Consider the following 21,250-nt stretch of genomic DNA (forward strand, 5'->3'; position numbering starts at 1 on the left):
TCGCCAACATCCTAGCTGACAGGTTCAGTGCAAACTCCCCCCCCCCCCACCAAAAGGGCAAATATCTATCCCAGCAGAGTGCAGCCCCCCTGACATCTCAGATGCTCAGGTAAGAGCCGCCCTCTCCAAAGCAAAAAACACAGCATCAATGGGACCAGTCCGTGTCCCGGGCTGCGTCCTACATGAACTCCAAGAAGAGCTAAACCCAAACATAAAACTACTGTTCAATCTCAGCCTTACTACAGGATATGTACCCAAAGAGTGGCATACAGTAACAGTGGTCCCTTTCCACAAAGGTGGTGCCTCACTGGATCCTGGAAACTATCGCCCCATAAGCTTGACTAGCTTAGTCTGCAAAGCTATGGAAAGGATCATCATGGACCTCATAAATAAAGATATTGGGGACCTACAGACACTGGATCCTACCCAGTTCAGCTTTGTTAAGGGCAGATCCTGCCTCTTAAACCTGGTTGATTTCTTTGAAACAGTCACCAAGGCCATTGACGAGGGGAAGGTGGTCCACACAGCCTACCTGGACCTCGCAAAAGCCTTCAATACAATACCCCACTCGGGCATTATAGATAAGCTCACCAGCTTAAATATAAACCCCTATGTCACTAGATGGGTTGCAAACTGGCTCAAGGGCAGAACCCACATGGTTAGAATTGCTGGAGCCATGTCAGACTCCAAACCAGTTACAAGTGACGTCCCACAAGGCTCAGTCCTGGGACCTCTCTTGTTCGGTATATATTTCTCGGAGGTACAGGCCAACACGGAAGGACTGTGGCTGACCAAGTTTGCAGATGACTGCAAACTGGGTGCCATAATCGACTCTCCAGCCGACACAAGCTTCCTCCAAAAGGGCCTCATAGAAACAGACAACTGGCGCCAGAGCCATGGCCTCAAGCTAAACAACAAAAAGCGTATAGTCATCCCCTTTGGCAAAAACAAAGTGCCCACAAATTACCACATAGGTGGTAATCCATTAAGTACAGAAGAAGTAATTAGGGACCTGGGGACCCAAGTTTATAGCAATCTCTCATTTTCTCATTTGACAACCACATGGCCAAAGTGGTTAGAAAAACATTTTATATAGCCCACCTAATCATGAAGGGATTCACATCTAAATCAGGGGAGGTCATCGTGCCTCTTTACTCATCCCTCATCAGGTCCATAATTGAGTACAATGCCCCTTTTGGGATGTACCTTACCAGACACCTGCAGCAACTGGAAAGACCCCAAAAGTACCTCACCAAGAGGATCAAAGGGCTCAAACAGATGCCATATGCTGCCCGGTTAAAGAAACTCCAGCTCTACTCAGTGACATACCACCTGCTCAGAGGCGATCTATGCCTGACATATAAAGCCATGTCCAACCCGGAATTAATGGACATGCTGCACCTCAGAAAATCCAAATCCCATCGAGCTACACGCTCAAGAGACTTGAACCTGAACACTGAAATAAATAGGACATGCTGGAGGGACAGATTCATAACCCAGAGGCTCCCTTCACTCTGGGAAAAAATCCCAGTCCAGGTTAGGCAGAGTCCCTCACTGACTCTCTTCAAGAGGAATCTAGATGAGTGGATGGGAGATTGTAGGTTTACCCCGGGTATCACTTCTGTGTCACTGTTGGACAGAGGCACAGTATACTAACCTCAAAAAATGGCATAGCAAAATTAATTTAAAATGGGTGGAGAAAGCCAAACACACTCTGGCTAGGCTTATAAATGCCCTAGGGCAGATATCCGAGTATGAACCTATGAACCTATGAACCTAATATATGGGCATCAAAAATGGAAAAATAAACAATGGGAAAAGTATAGAAAAAATGTATTTAAATAACTGTTTAAAAACTGTTAAAACCTTACAAGAATATTTTTATGTATATCAAGTGTAATTCAATATTTGTTAACAAACTTTGTTATTCATTATATTCATTGTATATTGTATTATATAAGTCTACAAGAATGCCTAAGCACAAAACCTGAATAAAAGTTAAATCACATGGTGGATCTCTGTCCTTAACCCAGTGTGTTTAAGAAAGTTTAATAAAAAATTTTTATTATAATTCCTGTGCCTTGGTCTTTAAAATAGGAAGTATAGATATTTTTCATTCAAACCATCCACAACCTCTTTTAATGTTTTTTCCTGGGCTAATAGATTACCTTTCAGTGATTTCTTCATATCTCAGAACTCACCCCAGATGGCTTCTAGTGTTACCTGCTTTTCTAATTCTTTCTGTAACTGTTCAATAGTCTCATGGTCCCAAATTTTCCTAAGGTCTTTAGACCCTCCCTTCCTCCATTTTTTGTTCATTTAGAAGTAGAATGAGTGATATTACGGAAGTAAAATGAAACTGCCAAATCCTCATCTACTTTTTAAGAAGATAAGTAACCAGCTGTTTTCATCACGTTCACCATCTTGGAGAGACTGACAAGGGAGACCTTGTTATAATCTGAACCTTTGTCTGTGTTGCATAACACTGCACTGCATCTTGCTGATCATCTCTGTATGGTGTGTTTAAAATGTGCTTTTTCCAGTGCTAACTACATGTATAAGTCATTTTTAACGATCCCTTCTTTGTACATCATGTGTCACATCACCATGTTTGTAGACCATTTTCCTTACTTTATTGTGTGCATTCCTATCTAGCAAGCAATGATGCACTTAACTATAATGTTTACCTCATCCTTACAATCGGAGTACTTGATGGTATATTTACCCAAGCATGGTTTCGTTTTATGCTACACTGGTTGATATTGAGGTATTGACCTGAAAAAAGAGCAGGTGATGGGGGGGTCAGCGATATAACTGGAAGATGGAGCACTGGGAAAGAGTGATAGAACTGGGAAGCAGATGCCTATCTGTCCTGTCTTAAGAGACTGTGGTGGAGTTATCTGTCAGAACTGTTTCCTGATGGAAACTAGAAGGCCAGTTGTAAGTATGTACACCTTTTGTTCAATGTGCATGGAAAATAGTACATATTCAACATGACACTGAGAATAAAAAAGCCCTAATGGGGCTAGTATTTGTATTCTCTGCACATCTGACTTGCAGATGCATACTGTGAAATAGGACCCACACCCAAAGATATATCTTCACCAGCTACTGACAACTTCCTGCTGTTCAACTCTTTGCCTCCCACAACAGTAACAATAAATACGATTGTTGAAATAAAATTGACCCTATAGAAAACAGAAAAACTCCTACTGGGTGATGTGGAATACAATTTTGGTTAACATTGAGAAATCAATGGGGTTAATGTGGTGAAAAAGGCACTACATAGTCAAATTGGCGCTGCAAAAATCCAGTTTTCTTTCAAATCCTTGATATATTCTGATGACACTTCCAAATAATTATAAAGTTTCACAGATAAGAGTCTTTTTCTGAGATGTGATCATAATATGTAATTCTGCTATAAACACTCTGTGATAGAAAGATTGTTCATACATTTTAAGGGTGAAGAAGCACAGTTGCTTAAATAAGAGTTGTGTATGTTCTCAGTGACATTAAGAATTTGAAAATATAACACTCCTGCAAGCATAGTCTCTCTGATGCATGAAAGAGTACTGATTCACTAAAATGTTATGCTTTATCGTTTACAGGTGAAAGAGGTTCCAAAGGTGAAAGAGGAGAACCTGGTATTGGGCAAAGAGGTGAAATGGGCTTGCGTGGACCTGCTGGTAAGTTTTTTTCCTGTAGATTCCCTGCAGGTGTTTTTAACTAATTACACTATTTCGTCTTTAGAGTGCATGTTGTGTTCACATGCACAAATAATTATTCAAGTGTCAAAATGGAGAATCTTTCCCACTCTATTCATGGCAGTATACAGCATGTAGTGAATGGGATGATCTGAAAATAACCATACAAAACAAACCAGAGTCTAAAAAAACTTGGCTAGCAACTTTAAGCATATCCCTCAATATTAACATAAAAAAATTATTTTCAACTGGATAAGCTCAGAGCTCTTTTTTTAGGGTTAACCCAGGAGCAATGGCTCCCATACTCATACAACAGGTAAATGAAAGCTGCAGGCATCAAACTCAACAGAAGTTCAGAGTTTGAACTGAGCAAAATATTGTCTAAAGCATCTGCACCAGTTGCTAGGTTAACTATGCTCAGCTTAGTGTATATATGAATGATCTAAGTTTGAGTATCTTTGTAAAAGATGATGCAATAGTAATTTTTCATTAGGTTAGCTTTTTATAATTTATTAGTTTCTGTGTTTTACATGTTACATTTAATGTTTTGAAAAAAATATATTAATTTCCTGACATCGTAACTACTGCAAATATTTGCTTTAAAAAGGTCAACTGTATCAATCTCTAATTCAGGCAATCATTGGCAGGTGACTCTACATTGCAGACAATTGCTCAGGATGACAAAGCAAGGCAAACTATGTATTATTTTTGCCTGATGACATTTATACTAGTTAGATGAACAAGACTTTGACTACAGCATTCTCACACCACTAGATGTCATATACATTTGACCATGCAAGCCAGTTCAAGCTAGATGTTATATGTGTGTATTCTACTAAATGTCCTTCATTGGATTTTGAAGGTTCCATACACCGAAACAACTATGACCTTCTACAGTGACAAGAGGAAAAGCTAATTCCTGCTTGAGAATATTTACAAAGAAAGACTGGTGTACATGGTTCCCTGGTTGTGTACTTTTATTTCAGTCACTGTAAGACTCATAAAGAAAGACTAATTCCTGTTAGCAGTCACAGAATTCCTTCACCATGAATAAAGAAAAACAAAATTTAGAAAAGGTTTAGTTCACTACAGTTACTGAACCCATATACACATACTTTCATATGAGAGACTGTAAACAAACATGGGCAATATCTGCTTGTGCAATGCAGTCAAACAAACAGCTAAATGTAAATCCTTATATAGTCGAGATGCATTATAGTTTACTGAGAGAATTGAAAATATTTAGTTACGCACACCAAAGGAAATAGTGGAGTACGTGATTTGATCTAGGCTTTGCTAAGTTGTATGAAAAGAACAATGTCAAATATGGTTTTAATCAAAACTAAATTGATTGATACTGTATTTGATTAGCTTTTAGCTAACCTCATTGAGTTTGCAAAGCCTCTCAGTAGTTATGATTAGGGAGGGTTGTGAGGTCACATGCATACCCAGAGGTAATATAATCATCTCTTGGAATGCTTCGACATGGGGTAAGGCGAAATCTTTCTAGTAGTAATCTCTTTTGCTGAAATGGAATTTTAAACAGTGGCATAAACATCTCACAAAAGTTGTTTTATTATGATTAACCTATTCCCATTTTATAGCTTGTTTATAAGTTCTTTAAGTTCTTTAAGTTCCCATGTCCAGTGTTCAAGCATTATGACCATCAAGGAACACTGACTCCTTGACTTTGTGGATACACTTATGACCACCTATCCACTTATCTAAATTATTGTTAAACTCCTCCATACATGTTAGAATTTATTTAATAAGGCAGTTTATTCCATAATAGGGGTGTCTTTTTGGTGATGCACAAGTCTCTGTTTTTGGAAAAGTTATGCTTGTTTATCTTAGCTGATTTATCCCTTACATTCCAGCCCTTAGAATGTATATGAATCCTTATCATTGCTTGATACATTTCAGAATTATAACTCTTACCTATTAGACAAACATAGCTTCTTATTAATCTATAATGAATACTTGGAGACCCATAATGTTCAAACTGTTGGAAAAAGAATTGTGGAAAACTGATGGAATCACCTTAGTGAGCTTTCACTGTCCTGATTTTAGTCAATTTACTTTACTAGTAATTAAACATGCACAGGGATGGCAGAACTCGAAATACAGACTGAGAAACAAAAACAAAGAGACTGCCAAGGATAAAATACTGGTCAACCAGGACACAGAACACTTGTAACCACAAACTGTAAAATCTACAATAACAGCACAATAAAAAGTGGCAGGACCCAGAGACTGCAACTAAACCAACTTTATTTACTAAAACAACCAAGGTTAGTGCTTTCACCTGTAATAAACAAACTTCATCAGATGAGATTCACTTGAACCTTGTTCCCCATTGGCCCTTTTTTTCAATTATAAAGGAATTCCCAATACTATTCTAGCATGTCCAAAGGTCAGTTGTCAATCTCCTCTCCGGTCCAGCAGGTGAATCTGGGAATCTTGAGGCAATGTTACAACTGCCTCATGTAAACAGACAACCCTCTCCTCCTCCCAACAAATTCCAACACATGTGAGAGATGCAACCATATAGCCAAACTGGAGGCTAAGCTCTCTCAACTCAGTACTGGCGTAACCAGTCAGGAGGAGAAGGAAACCACACTCACTACAATTCCAGTCTCACATAGACCTACCACGACAACAAACCAAACACATAAACACACAAAACATACTCGAGGCTCTAAATAAAAATCTGCCTAAGCAGCAGAGACCTCCAAAGCAGACAACCAAGCAACCGCTACCCCAAAACAAAACACGTGCAACACATAACTCACAAAGCCAGTGGGCCGAACAGTCACAGCCCTTAAGGCTAAACAACACACCTGATACACTTGTAATAGGTGACTCTATCGTCAGGCACACTGACGTCCCGCTCACCAGGCTGAACAAGGAGAAGGTCATGGTGAGCTGCCTGTCGGGCGCTAGGATCCGCCATATAACACAAGCACTCAGGTCACTCCAAGGCAAGTACAAATATGACTCAGTCATTGTCCATGCTGGTGTGAATGACCTGAGACGTACCTCCTGGACTACATGAAAAGAGACATAGAGGAGCTCTCTGAGCATGTAGCCCAGGCCGGTATGACCCTGACCTTGAGTAGCATCTTACCCTCACCAAGAATGATGCCACAATATGAAGACAAGATGATCAATTTCAACAACTGGCTTAAGTGTTGGTGTCATTCAAAGGGGATCCAATGCCTGTCAGCCTGGGATGACATGCTCGACAAGCCACGATGCTTCACTAGGGACGGCTTGCACCTGTCACCCCTGGGCTTTCGGATATTGGCAAAGGCTCTTGCTACCCCATAGTGCCTTTTTTAGGCAAGGCTCAAAAGACAAACCCACCTCCATAGGTATCACAAGGGATAAGAAACTAAGAGTAATGCTACTCAATGCCAGAAGTCTAAACCTCAAGATGCACGCACTCAAAACTCTCCTTAGCATGGAGAACATCGATATCTGTGTAGTAACAGAAACCTGGTTCAAGGCTCCCGAGAGCACCCCAGCACTACCAGGTTATACCTCATACCATGCTTTTCTGCCCCAAAACTTGGACCGAACCACAAAAGGAGGGGGAGTATCAATATTCGTCAAAGATACCCACACCTCCAGGTTGGTGGCACAGCACGAAGCATCAGAGACTATCCATGTGCAACTAACTGTGGGTAAAACTGCCTTCCAGTTTATAGCCTGCTACAGACCACCCTCCCAAACACAGGAACCCCACTTGGCCTTCCTGAGAATACTGGAAAATATGAAGGTCTCTCCAAACACCATTATATTGGGCGACTTCAACTACCCAAACATAGACTGGGAGCATTACTCTAGCTCCAACACCCTAGCCCAAAGGTCCCTAGAATTTATAAACTCAAATGCTATGGAACAACTTGTTACCACTCCCACAAGAGGGGAAAACATACTGGACCTGATCATCACCAACATGGGGACACTATGCTCCAGACCAGAAGTGTATCCCTCACTGGTAAGATCAGACCATAAACTAATCTCACTGGATATTCACATCCCGACCCCACCCCCTGCCCAGAAAACCACAGTGAAAAACTTCTCCAAAGCAAATTTCACACGCCTCAAAACAGAGGCGAAATCCTTCAAAGCCCCCGGGCCTGTGGAAAATACGGCCCAGACCGCAGAATCCTTTATAAACGCATTCTATGAACACCTTCAGGAATGCATGGATCATGCAATCCCAAATAAAACCAAGACCCAATCCTCCAAAGGCAGGCGTCCTGTCTGGTGGACCCCAGCCATAAACAAACTATACAATAGAAGGAGGAAGCTACCACATGATAGAGCAAAATCCCAAAAAGGGAAGGCATCTCTGATCAGTATTAGCAAAAAACTATGGGCACTCATAAAATCGTCTAAGGCCAGCTTCGAGAGAAAAATTGCACAGGATACTAAGGATAATCACAAGGCTTTCTTTAGTTATGTTAGGAACCTGGGTGGGAATTCCCAGATATGCTCAGAATTAGTCCAAAATGACAAAAAATACACCGAGCCCACAGACATTGCCAACATCCTAGCTGACAGGTTCATTGCAAACTTCTCCCCCCTCCCCACCAAAAGGGCAAATATCTATCCCAACAGAGTGCTGCACCCCTGACATCTCAGATGCTCAGGTAAGAGCCGCCCTCTCCAAAGCAAAAAACACAGCATAAATGGGACCAGATGGTGTCCCGGGCTGCGTCCTACATGAACTCCAAGAAGAGCTAAACCCAAACATAAAACTACTGTTCAATCTTAGCCTTACTACAGGATATGTACCCAAAGAGTGGCGACAGCAACAGTGGTCCCTCTCCACAAAGGTGGTGCCTCAACGGATCCTGGAAACTATCGCCCCATAAGCCTGACTAGCTTGGTCTGCAAAGCTATGGAAAGGATCATCATGGACCTCATAAATAAAGATATTGGGGACCTACAGACACTGGATCCTACCCAGTTTGGCTTTGTTAAGGGCAGATCCTGCCTCTTAAACCTGGTCGATTTCTTTGAAACAGTCACCAAGGCCATTGACGAGGGAAGGTGGTCCACACAGCCTACCTGGACCTCGCAAAAGCCTTCGATACAATACCCCACTCGGGCATTATAGATAAGCTCACCAGCTTAAATATAAACCCCTATGTCAGTAGATGGGTTGCAAACTGGCTCAAGGACAGAACCCACATGGTTAGAATTGCTGGAGCCATGTCAGACTCCAAACCAGTTACAAGTGGCGTCCCACAAGGCTCAGTCCTGGGACCTCTCTTGTTCGGTATATATTTCTCGGCCCTACAGGCCAACACGGAAGGACTGTGGCTGACCAAGTTCGCAGATGACTGCAAACTGGGCGCCATAATCAACTTTCCAGCCGACACAAGCATCCTCCAAAAGGGCCTCATAGAAACAGACAACTGGTGCCAGAGCCATGGCCTCAAGCTAAACGCCAAAAAGTGTATAGTCATCCCCTTTGGCAAAAACAAAGTGCCCACAAATTACCACATAGGTGGTAATCCATTAAGTACAGAAGAAGTCATTAGGGACCTGGGGACCCAAGTTGATAGCAATCTCTCATTTGACAACCACGTGGCCAAAGTGGTTAGAAAAAATTTTATATAGCCCACCTAATCATGAAGGATTCACATCTAGATCAGGAGGTCATCATACCTCTTTACTCATCCCTCATCAGGCCCATAATTGAGTACAATGCCCCTTTTGGGATGTACCTTACCAGACACCTGCAGCAACTGGAAAGACCCCAAAAGTACCTCACCAAGAGGATCAAAGGGCTCAAACAGATGCCATATGTTGCCCGGTTAAAGAAACTCCAGCTCTACTCAGTGGCATACCGCCTGCTCAGAGGCGATCTGTGCCTGACGTATAAAGCCATGTCCAATCCAGAATTAATGGACATGCTGCACCTCAGAAAATCCAAATCACATCGAGCTACGCGCTCGAGAGACTTGAACCTCAGCACTGAAATAAATAGGATATGCTGGAGGGACAGATTCATAACCCAGAGGCTCCCTTCACTCTGGAATAAAATCCCAGTCCAGGTTAGGCAGAGTCCCACATTGACTCTCTTCAAGAGGAATCTTGATGAGTGGATGGGAGATCGTAGGTTTACCCCAGCTATCACTTCTTTGTCACTGTTAGACAGAGGCACAGTATACTAACCTCAAAAAAAGGCATAGCAAAATTAATTTAAAATGGGTGGCGAAAGCCAAACACACTCTGGCTAGGCTTATAAATGCCCTATGGCAGATAGCCTAGTATGAACCTATGAACCTATGAACCTATGAATAGTCCACCATATTTAAAATACACCCCAGCATCATCACTTGTAACCACCTTCCACCCTCACACAAAAACACAAACCACACACCTATCTTCGCGGAGGCTCTCAATAGAAGTCTACCCAAACAGCAGAGACCTCCAAGGCAGAAACACACTTGACCACTACAACACAGCACAAACCACAAGGCACATAGCTCACTTACACAGTGTGCCCCTACCCCTAAGCCCCTAAGGCAAAACAGCTTGCCCAATACAACAATCATAGGTGACTCAATAGTGAGGCACACTGATGTCCCACTCACTAGGTTGAATAAGGAGAAAGTAACAATTAGCTCTCTGTCAGGTGACAGAATCTGACACATAACACATGCACTCAGGTCACTCCATAACAAGTACAAATATGACTCTGTCATTGTCCATGTGGGTGTGTATGACCTGAGACACACCTTCCTGAACTAGATGAAAAGAGACATGGAGGAGCTCTCAGATTATGTGGCCCAGGCAGGTATGACCCTAGCCCTGAGCAGCATCCTACTGTTGCGCAGACGGATTATGTGGCCCAGGCAGGTATGACCCCAGCCCTGAGCAGCATCCTACTGTCACCCAGAATGGTACCGCAGTACAAACAGAAAATGATTGACTTCAACAATTGTCTAAGTTTTTGGTGTCATTCTAAGGGGATCCAGTATCTGTCTGCTTGGGATGCCATGACTGACAGGCCTCCAAGCTTTACCAGAGATGGCCTGCATCCGCCACCCCTGGATTTCCGGATACTGGCAATGGCTCTTGCCACCACTATAGTGCCTATTTTACGTGGTGTTCCAAAGACCAAATTACCACAGTAACAGCTATAAATAAATGCAATCTGAGGGTTATGCTGCTCAACGCTAGAAGTCTAAATCTCAAGATGCACTCACTCGAAGCACTGCTCATAATGGAGAACATCAACATTTGTGCTGTAACAGAGACATGGTTTAAAGTAGCAGAAAGTACCCCTGCACTACTAGGCTATAACTCATTCCACACCTTTTGGCCCCAGAACATGGAGCAAAGCTCCAAAGGTGGTAGTGTCTTTATACAGCATAACACATCTGAGATACTCCAGGTACAACTAACATTGGGTAAGACAGCGATTCAGGTCATAGCCTGCTGTAGGTCTCCAACCATGTCCCAAGACTCTCACTTCACATTCCTAAGCACCCTGGATACTATTAAGATCCAACCCAACACTCTTATACTAGGTGACTTCAACTACCCGGCTATCAACTGGGAAAACTACTCATGCACCAATGCACTGGCCCAACACTTCCTGGAATTCATCAGTTCCAATGCCCTGGACCAGCTTATTCTTACCCCCACTAGAGGAAGCAACATCCTTCACCTGGTTATTACTAACATGGGCAGCCTTTGCTCTACACCAATAGTCAATTCCTCCCTCGTTAGATCCGAACACAAACTAATTACCATGGAAATCCACATCTCACCCACACCCCCCGCAAAGGTATCCACCATGAAAGACTTCTCCAAAGCTGACCTTGGACTCTTAAAAACAGAGGTGGCTAACTTCATGGTAACCATGTCAATGGAAAATAGATGCATGTCTGACAAATCATACACCAATGCACTATACAAACATGTATATAAATGCATGGAACTAGCCATATCCAACAGAACCAAGATGCTCTCCTCCAAAAAAAGGAAGCAAATCTGGTTGTCCCCTGCCATTAATAAACTCTGCAACAAAAGGAAGAAACTGTTGCAAAAAAAAGGTGAAATCCCAAGACTGGAAAAATTCCCTTATTAGCCTGAACAAAAAGTTGAGATCCCTCATCAAAACCTCCAAAGCCAACTATGAAGGCAGAATTACAGCAGACACTAAAATCAACCACAAAGCCTTCTATAGGTATATCAAGAATCTCCATGACAATACCCAGATTTGCTGTGAGTTACTGCACAATGGTACTTCCTATACTGAGCTAACAGATATTGCCAACATACTGGCCTATAGATTAAGTGCCAACTTTACCCCCCCCCAAAGGAGCAATCTCAACACTGAAAAAATGCCAGGTACCCAGCATTACTGCAGCACAGGTTAAAGCTGCATTGTCCAAGGCCAAGAATACAGCTTCCATGGGACCCAACAATATCCTTGGCTGTGTTCTACATGAATTACAAAGTGAACTGGCACCACATCTGTGTGCCCTATTCACTCACAGCCTCACCTCAGGCCTTGTCCCTACTGAATGGCACACTGTTACAGACATCCCTCTCCATAAAGGAGGAATGACTACAGGCCCTGGAAATTATCGCCCCATTAGCCTAACGAGTCTGATATGTAAGGCTATAGAGCGCATCATTATGGACCTAATTAACAAAGATATAGGGAATCTCCAAACTCTAGATCCCACGCAATTTGGTTTTGTGAAAGGTAGATCGTGCCTGCTCAACCTAGTTGACTTCTTTGAGTCAGTCACCAGACCTGTGGATGAGGTAAGGCAGTTCATACAGCCTACCTCGATCTGGCCAAAGCCTTTGATACCATTCCTCACTCAGGGATTATTGATAAACTCACCAAGCTAGGCATCAACCCCTGTATCATTAGGTGGGGTGCAAATTGTCTCACAGATAGAACCCAGAGTGTGAAGGTAGCAGACTCCAAGTCAAACTGCCGACCAATCAAGATTCGAGTCCCACAGGAATTATTTCTGGGTCCTCTCCTGTTCGGCATCTACTTCTCCGAAGTCCAGACCAACACGGAGGGTCTCTGACTGACCAAGTTTACAGATGTCTGCAAGCTGGGAGCTATTATTAACTCCCCAAGTGATGCAGACAACCTCCAGAAAGGCCTCACTAAGACCAATGAGTGGAGTCAAAACCATGGCCTAAGATTAATGCCAAAAAATACGTTATCATCCACTTTGGGAAAAACTCAGTTCCCACTAATCACCACATCGATGGAAGCCCACTGAACACTGAAGGTGTTATAAGAGATCTGGGGACACAGGTTGACAGCAACTTCTCCTTTGACCACCACATCGCCACTGTGGTCAGAAAGCCCTTCTATGTGGCACATCTCATTACGAAGGGTTTTGCATCCAGGAAGAAAGAGGTCACCATTTCTCTCTACTCTTCCTTCATCAGACCAATCATAGAGTATAATGCTCCATTTGGCATGTACCTCACTAGACACCTGCAACAGCTGTAGAAGCCACAATATTACCTTACTCAGAGGATCCTAGGCCTTAAACACATATCCTACATGGAGAGACTCAAAAAACTCCAGCTATTCTCTGTGTCATATTGTCTACTAAGAGGCAATCTCTGCTTGACTTACAAAGCCATGTCTGACCCATCTCTGTTAGAAATGCTACATCTAAAGAAATCCCAATCCTTCTGCACCACACACTCCAAAGACCTCAACCTCATTACCACAATCAACAGAACATGCTGGAGGAACAGGTTCATAACCCAGAAACTGCCGATACTCTGGAATAGACTTCTCATACATGTCAAGCAAAGCACCTCATTGGCCTTCTTCAAGAGAAATATTGATGAGTGGATGGGAAATATAAAGTTCAACCCAGGGATCACTCTAGTGGCTCTACGTGATAGAGGCACTGGGAAATAAAGTCAGGTGGCACAATGCCAGGGCACTTGTATAGGCTAGGCTTGTAAAGGCTCCAGGGCCAGTAGCTTAGTACAGACCTATGAACCCTCTCTGCTATACTATTCAAACCTCCTGGATTGACGTAATACCAGACACCAATTCAACTGGCTACTTATTACTTAAAGAACAACCATGCTCCTTTGTTCACACATCTATAAAGTGTTAAAGATGGAACACTGTTCCCCTTGAAAACAACATTTCAAGTTAAGCAAATGAATTACAACTCGAGGTATATTCAGGAGAAGACACTAAATCAAATAAGACCCCATTTCAAAACCACTACAGGTGAAAAAAAACTGTAACATGAGCACAGACATTTGGAACCAACCAACTTCCAGATGAAGTGAGGCAACAAGAAACTCTACAGATATCCAAAACCAAACTAAAAGAGCATATGTCTACAGACTCCAAATGCTCATGCTTTCAAGAAAATAGCCAATTGTGGATCTCATTCATAAAATAATTCATTACTTGTCTTTAAAACAGCTATATTCCAAAATCTAATCTTGCTAAATGCCTAACTTGTGAAATTTCTGTTTTTACCTTTTATACTGCAAATATGCTTGTTTTGTGCTTTAAATGTGCTTGTTGCTGTGTATTTGAAACTGGCTACTTGCTTCTGTGTATATACTTATAAAACTGTTAATTGTGCCTTTGGGGGTCAGGCCATGGGTGAAACTGGTTTCCAGACCAGTTCACTTAACCAGTTTTCAAAATGAAATAAGTAATATAACATAAAGTGTTAAGTAAGATGAAGGAAAAGCAGCTGTATCATAAACAAAATAAATGGAAGCAAGCCAATTTATCATTTTACAAAATGAATGTGATAGTGTTTCTAAGAGAAAATCAGATTTTTTTTTCACCCTTTTTTGAACACCTTTATTAACACAACAATAACTCATAATACAGGTAAATCAGAAACAAGATAAACCTATGTAACATAAGAAGCTGATGAGCAGTACACTACAACTATTACTGACCATACCCCTGTTAAATTAGCACCAGGACACTAACAGAATTGACAGGCCCTAACAGGTTTTACTCATTTTCATGTAAGAACCACCAATTCTAGCCAGGAAATCCAGATTTCCACGAACACCAACATTTGTTTTTGGTTTAGTTTATCTCTGCTACCTTTGACTAACTCTCTAATAATTTCTGTCACAAGCTGAATGTTGGATACTGAGACCAATTTTTTTGTTATTGCATATTTAGCTTCAGTCATGATAAAAAAAGTAGCTCTGTCTTCACTGAGGTAAGATCGATCTGTCAACCCCAGCAACAATAATCACTCTCTTTCTCTGTCAGTGTTGCTTGTTCCTTGAAATCTGAGGTTATTAGTTTTTGTAATTGTACTTGAAAACTAACAAGCTTAGCACGACCTCAAAATATGTGGTTCCGCTTGTCTCTTAGGGCTCCCTCATACTGCCAACACAAATCTCTTGTCATGTGGAACATATGATTTAATCTTACTGGAGTGTAGAAATACTTATGAAGGCATTTCCATGCAAAGGTTCTAACCCTCATAGTTTTATTTGCACATCTAACTAGGTGACAGACCTACCCCCACTGATGGCCAGTTATGTAAGAGTCAAGATCAGTGGCCCAACCCCTCTTTCCATTTAAGACTCTTCATCTTAACATTCAGTCCAATAATTTTTTTGTATCAAAATCATCTCTTTGTCTCTGAGAGTGACCATTTGAAAGTAAAACCTCTAACTGGGGCATATTGATGTGTGGTAATGGATATAGTCCCACTCTTCTGGTAGCCACCAATATTCCCTCCTACCCTAATCTGCCAATTTCTCTTAGATGAAATATGTGTTTTGCTTCCCCACAACCCATCCAAGTCTGATGGATATTAACTTGTTCTCAATACCACAGAAGAGTATTATTCCTCTTCCAATTCCTAATGGCCTTTTCACGAGGGGTACCTATCCTAGAGTAACCTATTGGGATAAAAAAAATGTGCAAGATTTTATCTTTTTTATTTAACCAAATGTGCAGCAGACTAAATTTTCACCCTCATCTTCTATATCTCTCCTTCATGCCAACCTTCTCCCCATGCCTCCTCCAGAGCTCTCTCACTGTGGATCCTCCAATAGTGTAGTCTTCCATTAAGCCTGATAGCTCACCACCTGTAACTGTACAAATGTATATACTGTCACTGAGTATAGATATCTTTCAAAGTCTGGCACCCCTAGCTCCCCCATAGGTCTTTTGCCAGTGTTAGTTTATCCCATGACATGCTGAGCTTAGATCCTCCCTACAAAAATCTAATACCATATTCTTTGTGGTTAGGACTAGTCTTTTTGGATGATATTCATGACAGGCTTGAAACAAGTATACCCATAGCAGTAGAAAGAAATAGGAATTGGCCTACATTCTCTGATCAAATTCAAGGCTCAATATTTTTCATTTCAAAATTTCTCTCTTCATCTTGTCTTGATAATCCTTAGTGGCCTTTCCAGTGGAATGTTCCTCTGAGTTACAGAGACATACTTCTAGGTATATAAAGTTGTTCCTTTAAAACTTTAAGGGCTTTGTGGTCTCATATTAAGGAGGGAGCATTATTAATTACTCCTCCCCTACATTTCCCTATATCCATTGTATATCCTGAAAACTTCCCAAAAGTTTCTAATATCCCTTACAACTTATGCACATCCCCTCAAGGGTTTTCTTAGAAACTTAAAATATCATCTGCATATGCAGTAACTGTATGATTTTGTCCACCCATTTTGTATCCCTGCATGTCAGATAATAATGGATAGCAGTGATTGTAACTAGATAGCAAAACAGAAGGTGATAGAGATTACCCCCTCTCTGGTTTCCTTTTGAATCAAGGATGGGCCTGAGAGGCCCTCAGTCATCTTTACATTTGCTTCCACTCCCCTGTACATATTTAATGTGCCCCCAAACCCATTCTTAACTTTATTTTCCTTATATATCCGCACTCTTACCTGTCACAGGCTTACCTAGCAACCTAGCAGGAAAGCTTAACAAACTTTTTTTTCCTTTCTCACATTTTCCATTTCCAATAATGACACTGAAATATTTTTGAAGGTCCATATACTGTTTGGTCATCTACTATTAAGGACAGAATATACTTTGCTAACCTGTAGGCCAACAAGCAAATAAAAATCTTGAAATTAACATTTAAAACTGATAGTGGCCTACAAGAAGATGGGTCCTTGGATCTTTCCATTGTTTATGTATCACAATCATAAATGCCTTTCCCAAGGGATTTGAAACCTTCCTAATTTGTAAAATTTCATCAAAAAGTTTTCTTCTTCTTCTTCTTCTTATTATTATTATTATTTGAAAAGGGTTATACTATACAGGTCCATATGTCTAAAGGTACACCATCTTACCTGGGAGACTTCTATTTAACTGATTTTATTGCCAAGTTCTTCACTTTGTCCTTAGTAATTTCTCTTACTAATAGTGATGCGTCTACTGGGTGAAGCACTGAGGCATTCATAATCTACAGGAATGCTTCCCCCTGATGATCTTCCTGTTCACCCACTCCCAATCCTGGGTACAATTATGAATAATAATTTCAAAGTTCATGTTGTACATGTTTAGGGTGTTTTAGCATTTCTCTTGTCTGACTTGAAAGGTTATTTGGCACAGTCTGTTTTGCAATCTGCTGTCAGAGTTTTATTGCCAATGTTTTTGATACTGACAAAACATTATTCCTCAATGTTTCTGCCCTAAATTGCACCTTCTGATCAATCAATGCTATTAGTTCTTTTTTCCTTGCTATTATAGTGTTGAACTATGTACCCTCTCTACCCTCCTGCGTCTTACCATGCATCTTTCGATGGCCTCCCAGGTTACCCTCTAATTCTCTCATGCTTTGATGTTCCTTCTTCCAGTCCATTATTGTATATACGTTCAAAAGGGAAACACTTTCCTTCAGCCAATCCCATTTGTCTGTTATCATTTTTTTCTCTTCTCCAACACCGTTTATCACATCCTCGAAGGCCCCTCTGCATTCACACTGAAATTTCTTCTGTTTTATGTAATAAGTTGGGAATGTCCAATGCTTGTCAAATCTTTCCTTATTTGCATTTTTAATATTTAATCTGGGCACAATATGATTGAAAGGTTGGCCACAACACCAAACCCAGAACCAAATACTTCTGTTTAATGAAAATGAAAGCCCTCTCCAACCTGGCTGCAATTCAAGTCTTACCAGAGATGAAACTGAAGATTTGAAAGGGATCACAATCTTCTGCCTCCTCCCCAAACCATACTAATTTAAGATAAATAGCTACATACCTTCCTAATCTAGTTACTTTCTTTCTCCATGAGCCAAAACTCACATCCTTTCTTCTTGTGAACACATTACATTTTCCCAAACAAATAAATAGCTTATCCTGCAATTCAACTAACTTAACCATAAAGGACCAATACTCCTGCTTTACACAACCTGTTGGCATATATATTGATGCTATTGTAAGTATCATATTATTCTGATGTCTCCACTTTATTGCTACACACCTCCCTTCAGTGTATGTTAGATTTTTTCAATACTCCATTTAGCATTACTTACTATCAAAAACCTTGCCCCCTGCTTCTCAATCCTACTTTACGCTCATCAGTCCTAGGAGGGTTTCCTGCCTGGCTAGTATATTTGGTCTGTGCATGTCTGAGTACTGCCAGATTTGTTTTTTATACTTGTTTATAAGTCCATTGGCATTTAATGTCATTACTTCCATTGCTCTGTTGCTTACATATGCCAATACAAATGTACCGCATCCCTTTACACACATTCTAAAATGCCTAGTGTATTCCTCGAAAAGCTTGCACAGATTTTGTGTGTCCATTGCTTGTATTTATCCTCCAGCATCTTTGTGATTTTAATTCAACATGGTTTCTAACACCTGATGTCTCCCTGGATTTAAAAATTGATCAACAAGCCCCTGCTTACACTAATTAAGGGTGACAGAACTTGTCAGAGAATTTGGATGTATGGCTAGGCTTAAAAAGGCTCTTGTTGTTGTTAGACTAGTAAACACTTATGAACCTATAAACAACAACCTTACTAAAAAAATAATAATAATGTCATCAATAACCTTTATGTATGTATGTATATATATATATATATATATATATATATATATATATATATATATATATATATATATATTTCTTTGTTTTAGCTATCGGACAAAAGATTGTCTGGACCATTGTCCAAATCTATTAGTCGCTAAAAGAAAGTCATTAAATCTCAGTCCTGTTTAGTCTCTCAGCATTATTGTAATGGCCATATCAGTCCAGAACAGAATCCTGTCTGTTTCTACACATTAATTCCGGCCTGTGGCTAAATTTTGTTTAGAGCCTTGCTTCTCAGCTGATCTTTGCTATCTGCCTGATTTTCAGCTCTTGTATCTTTTTTATTTCTTTATATATTGGGGTGTACAAAAGTCTATATCCAGATGCCATATTTAAAGCTTACTTTAACTGCCATGCACTTTGGTGCTTCCTCACTACATGCTAAATAGGCAAGGCTGATTACTTAAATCACCGATAATGAGTCTTGGTTAGGGAAAGTCATTGCATTTTCTGCACCACTTCAGACTTCTCAGAGATTGAAGTTTCATTTAAAGTTAATAGCCAATGATGACTCAGGAGTTGTGGTACCTGTGGTGCCTGTTCAGCTTCTGCCTCTGGTTGTCCATCCATATGAGGCACTTCCTCTGCACCTGTTTTCAAGAAGTTAAAACCATCTTGGGCATCCCGAATTCTCTTACTTTGTTGCCAGAGAGCCCCTTAAATAAGCTAGGTAAATTTGTTTGAACTTAAGTCTGTATTGTCTGCACAACCACAGAAGGTTTTGCTCTGTTCTACATTGTAAGAACAGAGTAATTATTATCTATTATTATATGGCGGCCCCCTACTTTACACACTTTTACCGGCTTTCATATTTTGGTCACTAGTTCTTCTTTGAGTTAGTATGACTCAGATCTAAAGTATAATATGCCATGGGCAATCAGAATTCACTCCCACATAGTGGTCAAATAAACTATGGCCCTCTCTATACATATGAATTCTGTCCTCTGGAATGCCTGTCCAAATGGCCAAATGCATCTGGATAAAACTTTCATAGTTGTGAACTTTGAGATGCTCTGGTACCCACACCAAATAAATATTTTTGCTTCTAGTCCAGTTTTCTCCATCACTTTTTTTCTCACAGCTCCTCATAACGACTTTCAAGGTTTGTCACTTTGTTCACAGTTTGGAGTTTTGCTGATGAATTAATGCTCTATCATCAGAATGAGCTGATGAAGTCCTGCAAAGTTTCTTCACTTTTTTGCTGCTCGTTCTGTAAAGGTGTCTGGTTTATTACTTAATTTCTAGATCTCGAACATTGACTCTAGCATGGACTGCTGATTAGTCTGCACAGGCTGCAGCAGAGTTTCATTATCTAAGACTGTCTCAGCCATGTGGTGCGAACTGTTTGACTTGCAATCCATTGACATCACAACTTTCTTGTTTTCATTGAGCACTACGTGTTTTCAGGATATCAGTTCTTTTTGAAAAATCAGTCCTTGGAAAATAGCTGTTTCTTCCTTATAAAAGCCACTTATTATATATTTATCTCTACTTTTATCTCAGGGAGATGAGTACCAACATGTTGCCTCCACTTACTTCATACCTGAAGGGAAGAGAGAATCAGTTTTATATAACACATGAAACTGCATTGTCGTATGGTAGGCAATGATTTGAGAGGCAGAAGAGAACTTTCCAATATTTGCAGATGAGGTAGTGAGTTAAATGAGATTTTCCTGCAAAGGTTCTTCAAGTACTAGCATTCTATAGTTGTAATACTGAATAAGTATCTCATAGGTTCATAGACTGGTTCTAGGCCCATACAAGCCTAGCCATAACAATTCCCTGGATATTTCTTCCCACAATATTTACTTCCCTGGACCCCTATCTAGCAGGGCGACTGACATGATCCCCGGGGTGAATTTCCTATCTCCCATCCAATCATTAAGGTTCCTTTTGAAGAGGGCCAAGGAGGCGCTCTGCTTGATATATATGGGCAGTCTATTCCAGAGTATGGGGAGTCTCTGGGTCAGGAACCTATCCCTCTAGCATGTTTTGTTCATTGTGATGACAAGGTTTAGATCCCTGGAGCATGTTGCTCTGAGGGATTGGGATTTCTTTAAGAGGAGCATGTCCAGCAGCTCAGGGTTTGACATGGCCTTGTATGTTAAGCAGACATCGCCTCTGAGTAGATGATATGCCACAGAGTATAGCTGGAATTTTTTTAGACAGTCAGCATATGGCATCTGCTTTAGGCCTGTGATTCTTTTAGTGAGGTATTTCTGTAGCTTTTCCAGCTGTTGCAGATGTCTTGTGAGGAACATACCAAACGGGGCATTATACTCTATAATGGGTTTAATGAGTGATAAGTACAGTGGGACAATGACCTCCTTTTTTCTGGATGAAAAGCCCTTAGTGATGAGGTGTGTCACATAGAAGGATTTCCTGACTGTTGTTGCGATGTGGTTATCGAAGGTGAGACCACTGTCCACCTGTGTCCCTACAT

The 21,250-nt window shown here is 40.9% G+C and overlaps 1 protein-coding gene across 1 annotated transcript in view; it reads left to right on the forward strand.

The window, feature by feature from the left end:
- COL22A1 (collagen type XXII alpha 1 chain) overlaps window positions 1–21,250 on the forward strand; it is a 2,341,282-nt gene that overhangs the window by 2,315,406 nt on the left and 4,626 nt on the right. Inside the window, exon 62 of the mRNA XM_044067281.1 lies at window positions 3,609–3,686. Coding sequence (XP_043923216.1) covers window positions 3,609–3,686 — 78 coding nt within the window. The remainder of the gene's footprint in view (window positions 1–3,608; window positions 3,687–21,250) is intronic.

Source organism: Protopterus annectens, chromosome 3.part1 (genome assembly GCF_019279795.1).
Source record: "Protopterus annectens isolate FY-2018-M chromosome 3.part1, PAN1.0, whole genome shotgun sequence".
In the NCBI taxonomy this organism is placed as follows: Eukaryota; Metazoa; Chordata; order Ceratodontiformes; family Protopteridae; genus Protopterus; species Protopterus annectens.